The 12,633-nt window shown below is 52.2% G+C and overlaps 6 protein-coding genes across 6 annotated transcripts; 3 read left to right on the top strand and 3 right to left on the bottom strand.

The window, feature by feature from the left end:
* Positions 1 to 2,582: 2,582 nt before the first annotated feature.
* On the bottom strand, positions 2,583 to 3,707 carry H257_18096 (hypothetical protein; the record flags this gene model as incomplete). The annotated part of the gene is made up of 4 exons (XM_009847107.1): positions 2,583 to 2,842; positions 2,974 to 3,265; positions 3,307 to 3,579; positions 3,627 to 3,707. 4 exons carry the CDS (start codon positions 3,705 to 3,707, stop codon positions 2,583 to 2,585), a joined length of 906 nt encoding a protein of 301 aa, XP_009845409.1.
* A 138-nt stretch (positions 3,708 to 3,845) lies between these two features.
* H257_18095 (hypothetical protein) lies at positions 3,846 to 4,133 on the top strand (the record flags this gene model as incomplete). The annotated part of the gene is made up of 1 exon (XM_009847106.1): positions 3,846 to 4,133. The coding sequence occupies one exon, from the start codon at positions 3,846 to 3,848 to the stop codon at positions 4,131 to 4,133; it is 288 nt and encodes a 95-aa protein (XP_009845408.1).
* A 460-nt stretch (positions 4,134 to 4,593) lies between these two features.
* On the top strand, positions 4,594 to 4,889 carry H257_18094 (hypothetical protein; the record flags this gene model as incomplete). Its single annotated transcript, XM_009847105.1, has 2 exons — positions 4,594 to 4,683; positions 4,779 to 4,889. The coding sequence occupies 2 exons, from the start codon at positions 4,594 to 4,596 to the stop codon at positions 4,887 to 4,889; spliced, it is 201 nt and encodes a 66-aa protein (XP_009845407.1).
* Positions 4,890 to 4,965: 76 nt separating this feature from the next.
* On the top strand, positions 4,966 to 5,347 carry H257_18093 (hypothetical protein; the record flags this gene model as incomplete). Its single annotated transcript, XM_009847104.1, has 2 exons — positions 4,966 to 5,046; positions 5,168 to 5,347. The coding sequence occupies 2 exons, from the start codon at positions 4,966 to 4,968 to the stop codon at positions 5,345 to 5,347; spliced, it is 261 nt and encodes an 86-aa protein (XP_009845406.1).
* Positions 5,348 to 5,979: 632 nt separating this feature from the next.
* H257_18092 (hypothetical protein) lies at positions 5,980 to 8,358 on the bottom strand (the record flags this gene model as incomplete). Its single annotated transcript, XM_009847103.1, has 8 exons — positions 5,980 to 6,010; positions 6,082 to 6,537; positions 7,213 to 7,328; positions 7,423 to 7,677; positions 7,738 to 7,995; positions 8,048 to 8,098; positions 8,168 to 8,256; positions 8,328 to 8,358. 8 exons carry the CDS (start codon positions 8,356 to 8,358, stop codon positions 5,980 to 5,982), a joined length of 1,287 nt encoding a protein of 428 aa, XP_009845405.1.
* A 46-nt stretch (positions 8,359 to 8,404) lies between these two features.
* On the bottom strand, positions 8,405 to 11,895 carry H257_18091 (hypothetical protein; the record flags this gene model as incomplete). The annotated part of the gene is made up of 8 exons (XM_009847102.1): positions 8,405 to 8,604; positions 8,943 to 9,041; positions 9,217 to 9,713; positions 9,767 to 10,012; positions 10,074 to 10,438; positions 10,660 to 11,466; positions 11,504 to 11,761; positions 11,794 to 11,895. The coding sequence occupies 8 exons, from the start codon at positions 11,893 to 11,895 to the stop codon at positions 8,405 to 8,407; spliced, it is 2,574 nt and encodes an 857-aa protein (XP_009845404.1).
* Between the last annotated feature and the right edge of the window lie 738 nt (positions 11,896 to 12,633).

Here is a 12,633-nt window from a genome sequence, read left to right as displayed (position 1 = left end):
CCGTCGACCCACTGCAACAGTGTCTGACGAAGGCCCTCGAGGGCAAGGGCTAGAAAAAGTGGATCACATCTGGTGTTCAGCTGGAACTTACCGATGGCGAGAAGCAAGTGTTTGACGCCGTAAAATCCAAGCTACGATAATCGGTGGAACTGTCTCACCCGCATGATGACGTCACGATATGTCTGTTTACGGATGGAAGCGATTATGGATGGTCGATTGTGGGTAACGCAAGTGGTGGCATTCGATGACGACAGCTCAGTCCAAGAACAACGTCACGAAATGCTCTTATGTCAGCCAAGAAGGCGTGGTCAGTCATCGAGAAGGAGGCCTACCTAAATTGCGCGTGCGTGCGAGAAGCTCAACTATATGCTTACGCGACCTACGGGTCAAAATGTACTGTAACCTTATCCATATCTTTGCCCTGGGCGAAAAATGGAAGGCGCACACACGTGGCAAACTTATGCGATGGACTGAAATTATTGGCGGCTATCGTTATGGGATCATGCACATCGACGACATTCACAACCTTTGGACGGATATGATGAGCCGTTGGGGTAAGCTGACGCCAAGCCTGGCGACCTAGAGGGTCAAAATACGTCGGGGTCATGGCTGGTCAAAGAAAATCAAAGCGCGCAAAGTCCCTCCACCGGCGCAACCCAAGCTGCGGCCACTAGACAAGGATTTTGTGTGGCCATGTGTGACGGACATCCGCCAGGCACAAGACCAGCATGCCAAGTTTCGGGGTTTCGGGGACAGACCAGAGGGAATGTAACGCCCACCTTGTCTTCGAGTTCAGACGGAAACAAGTTGTCTAATTGGTCACATAACTACGAAGTTCAACAACTATTCTAGCCAATCGCAGCCTATTTCAAATAATTTTAATCACTTCTGGAGGTGACAAAATTCCACATCGTACGTACGGTGAAATTTGTTCAGCACCGGTAATGTCGCAATGAAATAAAGAGGTCATTAGGAGTAGAAGGATGACAATCCAAGAACCTTGATTACTACCGCAGACAAACAATAAGCGTAAGCGTTCGACGCGATAGCGCAGTCGTTTAACACGTTGTGTGTCTTGAGTGAGCTCCAGGTTCAAGTCCCAGGCGCGTCGAACTTTTTTCTTTGAAAATTTTGACTTTTTTTATAACCTAGGAATTCTATGAAATTATAAAGAATCCACTCAACTTTTTTAAAAATTGAATCAATTATTCGCCACCAATTGTGGAATTACCTTTTCAAATCTTCGGCGGATCACATCGTCAGACACCATGTCCCATGCAGCGATGGCTCGCTTCACCATCGCCATGCGCTTTTGACAAGCAGTAGGCGAGAATGGATCTTCATCATCACCGACAATCTGCACTTCCAATAGCCACAAGTTACGGAGGTTGCGCTTGAAGTGCCATCACGTCCAGCGGCTGGCAGACGGACGTCGAATTGGGCGGCAGCGGGCAAAGGTGCGCACCCAGCTCTTCATACGTGATCTTGTACGACTCATCTGACACGTGACATTCGAAGTTGTCCAACAGCATGACCGAAGGCTCTTGGATGATCTCGCCCAACACCTCGCGAAGGTACTGTTTCCATACACGACCATCCATCCACGTCTTTTCTTGAACGGCGTAGTAATGCCCCGGTGGGAATGTAGGGAACTCAGTTGATTCGATCCGGCCTCCAGGCGTCCCGCGCATGACGAACATCAGGGGCAGCTTGGTCCCGTCCGCTCGTGCCGTCATGCGCATGGAGTGCTTCTCGCCGGCCGAGATCTTTGCGCTTCCGCCCCGGACAAACCAAATATAGCTTGGCGGTAGGTCGTAGTACATGCCCGTTTCGTCAATGTGTGAACACGGAGTCATTCGAATAGGAGGCGAATTCGTGGTGGAAGTCACTGGCAAACTCTTCTTGGACCTCGGCCCACAGTTTGTTCTTCGTCGGCCGCTGCCGAGTAAAGCCGTGCCGTTTGCAGAAACACTGAAGTAGCTTCAGAAGTGAGCTGTAGGCAACGTTGGGCTTCTTGGTAGAGAGGTAGTTGAGCAGCCAGTCCCGTTGGTTCAGCTTGATCCATGTCATCATATATGTGGTGGTCAAAGCACGTTCGTTATCGCGTACACGATTTATGAACTCAACTAAACCAGGTGGGTCGGGGAATTCCTCGTAGCGCGGCCGCCAGGCACAACCTTGTTGAACTTCTTGTTGCCGTCGTACGCTAGCAACTCGAAACGCTGGTGCTGCCAGCTGCTAATGGTACGTCGAGAGATCCCCATGACTCGCGATATCTCGCAGCAAGACATTGTGTCAAGGAGACCAATGTCTTGGAGCTTCATGGATATGGGATATTGCTTACGTCGACTCATGTTCGGAATTGTGTGGTGATTGTGTCGACTTGCACGTCCAGAGCAGAATTATATTGTTGGAAAAGCGCGCGGGCGCGCTTTATAAAAATTCCGCCAATGAATGCGAGCCATTTTGAAAAATTAATTTGATTGGACAAATATTTATGTGACATACAGTTTTCTTCGGTGGGCGTTGCTTTCCGCTTTCCCAGTACAACGGTGGATGGACTGTGGCAAGTGGACCAGCGGTCATTGATTCGGAGTGCGGCAGATGACCTGATCCAACGGATCACGGTCGTCGGCCACTGCGGCAGCGCCGGACATCGCAGACATGCAGCGTTGGTGTCTACGGTCCGACGCTTGTTCTACGTCGAGCACTTGGTCGACAGGGACAGTGAATTCCTCCGTGGCTGCTTGTTGTACCCTCAAGTGAAAGGGGGAAGGGTGGTCCATAGACCGTATGTCCCGAGATGGCAGGCGAAAGACTGCAACGAAGGAATCCTCTTCGACTACCTGTACATGGACGAAGCGTTCATGGCGTCAAGTATGTGCTGGTGTGGTACTCAGAGACGCCCTGACTCACTACTGCGAACACACTGCATGGGATGGCCCTACAACTCAAGTATGTGTGGACGCGGACGCATTGATGGATTGGACGAAGCGATTTGAATGCCGCGAGTCTGGGTCAGCGACCGGCACTTGAAACACGCACGCTTCGTGAAGTTCGACTTCGGGACCTTGTCGACGTTGACGATGACCACGACCTTGGGGGCCTTCCCAGCATTGGGGGTCTTGATCGATGAGGGCAACTTGTCGGCCTTTGCCGCGGCAATGCCCGCAGCTGCCATCAGAGGATCGACCTCATCGTAGCGGCGCATGTAGTCCGCCAGCCAGTGCTTGAAATCGGGTGCGTCCTCCTTGAGGCCGCGGTTCTCGTTCAACTTCATGAGTTCCTTGACACGGGCCCGCGCACAGCCGCGACGAGATAGTCGACAGATCGTTTTGGTTCGGCCTCCGCGAACCCCTCCATTGAGAGGCGCACGAGGACCGCCTCGAAATCCGAGACCAAGTTTGACACCCGGGACTCCGCCGACTGCACGGTCGTATCCATCTTAAGCTTGACTATCGCGGCGTCCAACTTGAACGTGTCCACAGGATGGCAGTCCTTGGCGCCAAGGAAGAAAACCTTCCAGTCCTCCTCCGTCAGCTCGTGGCTGGCCTTCCCGATCCCCCAGAATGCGATGCGCTCGACCGATAACGGATCGTGCATGCGCTCAGCGGCGCGCGCTGGACCTGGGCACCACCCGTGCGCTGTGCCTTCACGATGTTGACTTCGCGGGCGTACGCCTCGTACTGGTCCATGAACTTGCGCATCTGCACCTTCGTGCTGGCGTTGAACGACGAGGCATTGGTCACCTCGTGGAACCCATAGACAGCTTGAACGCTCGCGACCGTGGGGGCAGTCGTGGGACCTGCAACAGCCGCCACCGCGGTCGCCAAGAAGGCATGTCAATGGGCGCTAGTCAGGCGTTGCATTTCATCCAGCTGCTCGCTGTGCTTGACAGACTCGTCGGCAGCTTGGTGCAAACCTTTCTCGCGGGCCTCAGCCTACTTGTTCTGTGCATGCAGCTGCTCGACGAAGACTTCTTGTTGGCGGCACTGCTCCTCATGCTCATTCATCAGCCGATTGTTCATTTCCATATGTTTCTGCGAATGCAACTGTTGTTGATGGTGCAGGTGCACCACCTGCTCCTAGGTATGTCGCGTCTGGGCGCCGACAGCATTCTGCACGTCGTCTAGCAGCGCGGATTGTTCATGGACACCTGCCTGCACTTGATTGCCTAGGTGCTGCCCCAACCGCATCACAGTAGCGATTTCGGGCCGCATACGGCAACACACCAGCCGGTGGCGTTGACGGCAACGGCATCGTGGGTGAGTACTGCATCTCTTGAGAGATGGTGCGTCGAAGCACCAGATGACATTCTCTCGGGTGTACTGTACGGTAGTCGCAGACCATGAACAGGCATTGAGTACGGGGTAGATTGCTGCAAACGAGAGAGATCAAACACGAGTAGATGCACACAAACTTGTCGGCAACAGGAGACTTTAGAGGGATTTTGCTATCATGAATTTCACAATATAATAAGCCAGTGAGGATTTCAGCCGAATCCATTGGAAAATTAGCGTAACAATATTTCAGTCAGAATTTCTGACAAACCTTTTTATACTCACTGTACACCACTAATTGCTTGTTTCTCCAATGACCGAACAGCACGACGTGCAAGCTGAGGGTAAGAAGGAGCCAGTTCATCGCTTCACGACCCCGCAGGATGTGGACCTTCTCAAGGAGGTTATGTCTATATGCCCACACGATGCGCCATACGGACAAACAAGTGCTCGATGGGAAGAAGTAGATGAACTCATGCGCACCATTCACGGCGATAGTCTCAGCGCTACGGTCTGCAGAAAGCGTTGCGACGACCTACTGGTAGCCTTCCAGAAGGCCACCTTGGCATCATTGCGCGCATCACGGACGAGGAATATGATGAGCGATAACAATTGCTACAAGATCTCTCGGACATGGTACGCGGATGCAGAAGGATGGAGCATAAACTGTATGACATAGAACGACATGATCTCCAACAAGAAGAAAGCCACCAAGGAAGACAAGTGCAAGATATTGGACAGCGCGAGTCAGACAGTCACACCGTGCGTGCAGCCACCCTTATGGGGATCAAGCGCAAGTCGTTGGGGAATGAAGGAGACGACAACGATTCTGACGGAGCAAACAAGATGATGATTAAGAAGGAAATACGAAGATCTGCATCATGAAGGAGTCTGCCAACGCCATCATGAGCTTCACTTCGATTATGGAGACTACTAACAAGTTTAACGTCGACGAGCTCGCATTTCAGAAGGAGTCCAACGCAATCGCCATGCGCACGCTTGAACTCGACGAGAAGTGCTACCTCCTTGACAAGGCCGAGGGAGAAGCAAGTTTTGCTCTTCGCTAACTCCATTTGTCCTTTTTGTCCTTGGCTGAACGCCAAGGCCAAATGGAGTTCATGAGGGGCATTCTTGAAATGATGCGTTGTATTACTAAAAAATGTAATTCAGTTTGTCGTCTTGCATTTACTTCATAGATATAAACAGCTAACGTTATGTTATATTAAATCTTTTTCAGCCTCGAAGCACAGTATATCGTGTTTAATTTGTCTTAAGCTTGGGGGCGCAGGTATTCCTCCGCGATTGGAGGTTCATTCCTAAGTAACTGGAAGCTTGATTGCCTTGCTTCATGCAGGTGTGCACGTTCGTTAGGACGACTGCAACCAAAGCTTCTGCCCTCCTCTATAGTCGACAAATGTCCACAAATTGCGGACTATACCAAACCCCCACTCCACGCTGACACGTACTGCACTCATACGACGATTAACATGTAAACTCGGCCTCGCGCAAGTCCAATCTTGCTCCTTTAAATCCGGATACAATCGTATTATTGATCTCATACGCGGGTCTCCGTAGATCACGTAACGGGTGTTTTCGACACGTAGGTTGTCCTGTAGCTTACTAACAAGCTGGCTCCGTGCATCATGGCGAGAGCCAGGCTCCGGACCGTGGAAATGAACAATAATTCCATCCGGCGACGTTACAGCTTGGTACTTGAGGGCATGTTTGCGCTACCAATAGATATTAAGTCGGCAATGTATTGCGTGTATTAACAGTATACCTTATGCCCATTGTATACCACCTTTTGCGCTGGTTTGCTTGGACGACAAATCCCCGAACTATGCCGTCAATAAGTCCAATGCAGGTCTTGAGAGGGGCTCCTTGCATGTAAATGGCGTCACCGTAGCGCTGCATCCAATGGCTGTCGAGCCGCTGATAGTCCCAGTCGAGGAGATGGCCGAATCGCTCATACGCATATAGCTTTGCCGCGTTTGAAAGTGCAAACAACGCCTCTCTGCTACGAACAAATATTTGAACCATGGAGCCAAGACGATGAGGCCACGCCAGGCGATTGAGCATGATACAAATGGCCTCGACAGCAGTCGCGTGGTAGCGGGCCTTGGTGATGAAGGGATCGGGGGGGGCAAGAAGGCGTGCGAGCTCGGGGATGTCGGTCTTACCGAAACGGAACTTGAGTCGGCAGTCCGCTTTGGTCTGGGAGTTGAAGTTGAACCGTCCGGCAGGGATGGTGATGACGCTGTGGAGTTCATATACTCCACGAGCTCAGCTACCAGCGGCAACACTGGTAGGATGTGTTCCATGAAGAGTATGATGCAAAGTGTGAAAAATTGTGACAGCCAAAGCTCGTGACCAATGGAAAAACCGAATTAAATTTACTTGTAAACTGTAAGGGGAAAATCATCGGAATTCTGGGTACAAAATCACTCTTTTGACTAAAGATTCTTTGTTGTATCTCACTGTCAACCACTTCAAAACCGATCGAAACCAAAGCGTTGGAATATTCAAAGGTAAAAGGCGAAGTGAGTTACAACGAGGCACTCAAACTACCTAAACTCTCAGACCTGATATAGGGGTCGATACACTCTACCAATACATATGGTACTCCGACCACCAAAAGTACCGACCTGTGTTGTTTCCCACGCCAGTGCCAAGATAAACAACCAAATGGGGGAGTGCCGAATCCCTGCAAACCGCAGACTTGATTGACTTAATGTTACCACGGCGCTGCAGAACCAAGAGTGAGATTCCGGTAGTTAGCTGGGACAGGTGTTCTGTTTTCTACGTCCTAGTACGACTAATAATACTACGCATTTCCATGTCGGTTCGCCAAGGGTCGGCACCCGGTGGCCTCGGTTGAGGACCACCTGTGTCATTGCGGAACCTGGATGAAGTCGCCCACCACAACACGCACCCCAAGTCGGACACACTGGGCATCGCTAGTTCTTCGCGCTCCCTCGCTTTCTTCACGCCTTCAACGTAGTTCCTCACCATGGCCAGGCGTTCATGCATGAGCTTCTGCAGCGGCTCCTATGAGAACTCGATATCCTCAAAACCTTCCCAAAGCACTTCCAGCATGAAGTCTTTCACATCCGGGACAATTGTGTCCGGCGATGGACTCGACCTTCAGCATGATCCCTTGCTCGGAAACGTGTTCAAGGATCTCTTCAGTCACTTCAAAGCTGTATTCGATGTAGAGCTTGACTCTCGACGTGTGGGCTTCCCGCAGCTCGAGAGTCACCAGATGCTCCAGCACGACGGAGAATTCGCCCACTTCCTTGATTCGGTAGAGGCCCGTCCAGGTTACGAGCAGCTTGGGATGGTATCGTTCGTCGACGCGGGACCAGAGCACAAAATCGCCTTCGCTGACATTGCACCGCTAGTACTTTGCGGTCGCCTTCGTCGCCTTCGCCACACGCATCGCATTCTTGTCTAGGACTTCTTTGTGCATGACTTGCAGGCTAGCACGCAGCTTGTCCAGGTTCTTGGGGATATCCAATCGCTTTCTCAGAGTTCCTTGTTCATGCCCACCACGACGACATTCACCGGGTTTAAAGCCGTAAACAGCTCCATAGGCGACTTGCTCGCCCGTGACGCGGCCTGTGTTTGGTTGAGGTTGGCTTGGACCACCTTGTTCAGCTAGCTGGCACTCTCGCAGTATGACCTGCATCACTTGAAGGATGTCGCGGTTCATCCGCTCAATCGTTCCATTGCACCAGGCAGTAGACCAAGGTTAGGTCATGATGGACCTTGAACTTGTGGGCCAACGCCTTCATGGCCACGTTTTTAAAATGCGTTCTCTGGTCGCTGACTCAGACTCGCGGCATTCTAAACCGCTTCGTGCAGTCCACCAGGTCATCCACACAAACCTGGCTCGTGAGACCATCGCATGCAATGAGCTCGCAGTAGTGGGTAAGGTCGTCCTTGACTACCAGCACGTACTTAGCGCCACTGAACACTTATCCCATGTAGAGGTAGTTGAAGTGGATTCCTTCGTTGCGCTCTTTCGCGTGACATCTCGGGGCATACGGTCGATGGACCACCCTTCCCCCTTTAACATGAGGGCACAATAAGCAGCAAAGGAGAATTTTACTGGCCCTGTCGGCCTAGTGGTCGACATAGAACAGGCGGCGGATTGTCGCCACCAACGCTGCATGTCCACGATGTCCAGCGCTGCCGCAGTGGGCAACGCCCATGATCCGTTGGATCAGGTCATTCGCCGCACTCAGAATCCATAACCGCTCGTCCACTTGCCACAGTCCGTCCACCACTGTGGCTCGCTTTGGTTTGTCCTTGCCATGCTGGTCTTAGGCGTGACTGATGTCCGCCACACATGGCCACACAAAGTCCTTGTTCAGCGGCCGCGGCTTTGGGTGTGCCGGTGGAGGGACGTTGCGTGTTTAGATCGTCTTTGACCAGCGATGTCCCTGACGTATTTTGACCCGCTTGGTCGCCAGACTTGGTGTCGGCTGATCCCGGCGGCTCATCATGTCAGCCCAGAGGTTGTGGATACCGTCGATGTGTATGATTTCATAACGATAGCCGCCACAAAAGGCAGCCCATGGCATGAATTTGCCACGTGTGTGTGCCTTCCATTTTTCGCCCGGGGCAAATACATGGATGAGGTTCTTGTGGTCACAGTACATTTTGACCCGTAGGTCGCGTAAGCATATAGTTGAGCTTCTCGCACGCACGCGCAATTTAGGTAGGCCTCCTTCTCGATGACTGACCACGCCTTCTTGGCTGACATAAGAGCATTTCGTGACGTTGTTCTTGGACTGAGCTGTCGTCATCGAATGCCACCACTTGCGTTACCCACAATCGACCATCCATAATCGCTTCCATCCGTAAACAGACATATCGTGACGTCATCACGCGGGTGAGACAGTTCCACCGATTATCGTAGCTTGGATTTTACGGTGCCATTCATATTCTTGCTTCTCGCTGTCGGTTAGTTCCAAGTGAACACCAGACGCGATTCGCTTCTGCGTACCCTTGCCCTCGAGGGCCTTCGTCAGACACTGTTGCAGTGGGCCGACGGTCTGTACGTACTCTGTCATCGAGTCCCGCAGCCAGTTCATGGCGCACACAAACTGCTGCAATTCACCCGCATTCGTAGGGTAGGGGATCGCACACAGATGCTCAATGCGTTCAGGGTCTTGCTTGACGCCATCACCGCTGATGATGTCTCCGCACCACGTGACTTGGTCCGTGAGCAGCTTGGTTTTGGCCGGACTCTGCTTGAACCCGAACTGGGCCACTCGATCGAAGAACGACTCGAGGGCATTCACGTACTCTTTCACTGTGTCAGCGTACACAAAGATGCCGTCGATCCAGATCAGTATGCCTTGTAGAGCAGGTCCTTGTAGCACTCCTCGTTCGTAGATTGCACGTAGAGAGCACTGTCCACATGGCCTTGCATCACCCAGTCCGGTGTGTACACGCATTAATTCAGCATGAACGACAACATGTCCCAGCTGTCTGGGTGCGGCGGGAACTGCCAAAAGCGCTTGGGCAGGTCAAACACCCCCATCGCTTTCTTGCCACGCAGGTTATGTAGGATGGTAGCTTGGAATGGCATTGTCCCCACCTTCGGCTCGGTTAACGAGCTCACGACGCGGCAGTCGTTGGTTAGCCGATAGTTCTTGAGCACGTCATCGTCATCCGACTTCAATGACTTGCGCCCATCTGGCTTGAGGACTTGGTTCACCGAGCTACACCACGCACTCTGCTGGTTGCTCTCGATCACGCCTGCATCGAGTAGTTCTTGTGTACTTGAAGAACCTCTCCTCCAGGAGGTTGTGCTTCCTTCCTTTGCATCGGTAAGGAACACACCCATCCTTCGGGGTCACCTTCAGTGGCTTCACTTGCGCTGGTGGATCTGACCCGTCGAACTTGACTCGCCAGATGTCATGCTTGCTGAGCACATCCCACAAGTACTTAACATGTTCCATTGGAAATGTGTTACCGACTGCGCCGTCGATCATACCTTGCAGGGCTTCCTCGACTTCATTCTTGGCTACAGGTACCACCGCCTTCATGGACGCGGCTCGGACGGCCGATCGCTGGGGCAACTCAATGCAATCGCCACCAATTTCTTCCAGATCGTCGCCGTCTTCATCCACTTGTAGGCGCGCCACCTGTTCCAGCAGGCGTTGATGTCGATATCAATGGTCTTGAGGGTGTCATCCGAGACGAGAAACTCATCTCCATCGTTAACCACATAACAGCGGCGCCTGCCTGGCACCTTGACTGGTCTAGCGGCCGTCTGCATTGTCCCGCGTAAGGTCCACGTAGGAGCTTGCCTCGAACGGCATCTGGTTGAATGCTGTTCTCACAAATGGCGCCGCCAGCTTAACACCTTGAAGTGGGGTTGTAACGCTTGAAGTTCATGCATCATGGCTTGTGGCATAATGTCTGGTCTGCGCCGGTGTCCGGGCAGTAAGGAACTCAGCACACAGTTCAGTCGCACCCAACGTCCATCATCTTCCATGTTGGGTGGTGGGAGCTCCTTCATTCGCTTGGCTTGCATATTCGCTTTGCGTTCCTTCGCCTTGAACTGCTTGACGGCGTTCTTGCCCTTCTTCCAGCTTGTATCGCCGCTATCCCCGTCTTTTTTGTTGGGACACTCCGGGGCCATGTGTCCTGGCTGCTGGCAGACAAAGCACAGCATGCCGCGGTCATCCCGGGCGGGTGCAAATCGAGGGCACGCTTCATCACGCACAACTTGGGCAGGGCGGTCGTCGTGTCTTGGGGGCGCAGGTTTGTTTGCGGGCTGTACTTTTTGGTTGGTGGGTCCTCCGTGGGTCCCCTGGTTTCTGGGTCGACGGGGACCACACCGCCGCACTTCGTTCCGGCTTGATGTATCCACCCGGTGGATGTGGGTAATTTCCTCTAAATTCCCGACAGTATGTTTGCATGTCTCTTGGACATCTGTCACGACCAATGAAGGTCCACCGGGGTTGATGCTGGGTCCCCATCTTCCGCTGCTTAGCGTCGGTGGTCCGCTCGAAAGCGATCCCCATCCTGAGCTGCTCGGCAAGGTCGTGTCAAGCATCCGACGATCATGGGCCGCGTGTGCCACTTTGGCGCGGTCATCGCCCTTTTCCTTCGAAGGACGATTGGACTTGATGATCCGTCGCCGCTCAGCTTGCTTACGCTGTTCTTCCTGGTATTCCATTACTTCTTTTCTCTGTCGGGAGAACTGTCCGCTCGATTTTGTCGTTCAGCACGTAGCTTGGCTCGGGCTTCCATCTTTTCGTCCGCTCGCATTTCGGCCTCGGACTTCTCGGGTGGGGGTAGTCTTCGTTGATGTAGCTGCATTCGATCGAGGGTCGTGGTAATTGTTCCCAGTTCGGTCCCATAGTTTGGCCGCCATATCGTAGCCGCGATTCATCCCAGTTCATGGACGCCACTCGGGCGCTACTCGTGGCCTTGCTCGCCTTGGCCAGCTCTATCATCGCCTTCCGGTCTTCTCATTGTTGGTCTCTTTTACAGCCGTCAGCACATCCGTGGTCCCTCCGACAACCGGGACCAACGGTGGCTCCGTCACTGATACTTCTTCCTCCGTCTCGGTGCCCGTGGCTCCTGGCGCCATTGCGGCAGTCTTCGGCATCTGGGAGTGTTTTTTTATTTCTTCGGCATTTCTCGTAGTCCCGTAGGTTACTTGAACTAAAGTACACTTTGTGTTGTCTCCCACGCCAGTGCCCACATAAACCACCAAATGGGGGAGTGCCGAATCCCTGCAAGCCGCAGACTTGATTGACTTGATGTTACCACGGCGCTGCAGAACCAAGAGTGAGATTCCGGTAGTTAGCTGGGACAGGTGTTCTGTTTTCTACGTCCTAGTACGACTAATAATAGACCTCTTGTTCACTTACTAATTTCTTGATCAGTGATTGCCAATAATACTGTACATCAATATATATATAGAATTAAAATATGTAAATGTGATAGGATTGGCTAAAATCGAACTAACGTTGTAAATGACGAAGAGATTGAACAAATGATCAAAGACTGCGTCATTGAAGAATAAACCGATACAAAAACAATATGACAACGCTATTCCACATTTACAACCTATATGACAATATCCTACACAACTGACAGTGAATATCTGCTGCGACTCTACACCAAATACCTACTCGGAGTAGCGCGTAGTGATAACTCACAATCACTTTTTTGAAGAAACCCATGGACTCCTTTGCTATCGTGTCGCGTCTCCAACAACAAGTCGGCGACGAAGTTCACGCATTAGACCTCTTGTTGGATGAGATGAGCCAAGTCTACCACGCTCACTCCTAACATGTCGAGGAGGCCGATGACTCCCCCACTG

Source organism: Aphanomyces astaci (genome assembly GCF_000520075.1).
Source record: "Aphanomyces astaci strain APO3 unplaced genomic scaffold supercont1.136, whole genome shotgun sequence".
NCBI lineage: Eukaryota > Oomycota > Saprolegniomycetes > Saprolegniales > Verrucalvaceae > Aphanomyces > Aphanomyces astaci.
Note: the sequence above shows the minus strand (reverse complement) of the source record. Positions and strands in the feature narration are given on the sequence as shown.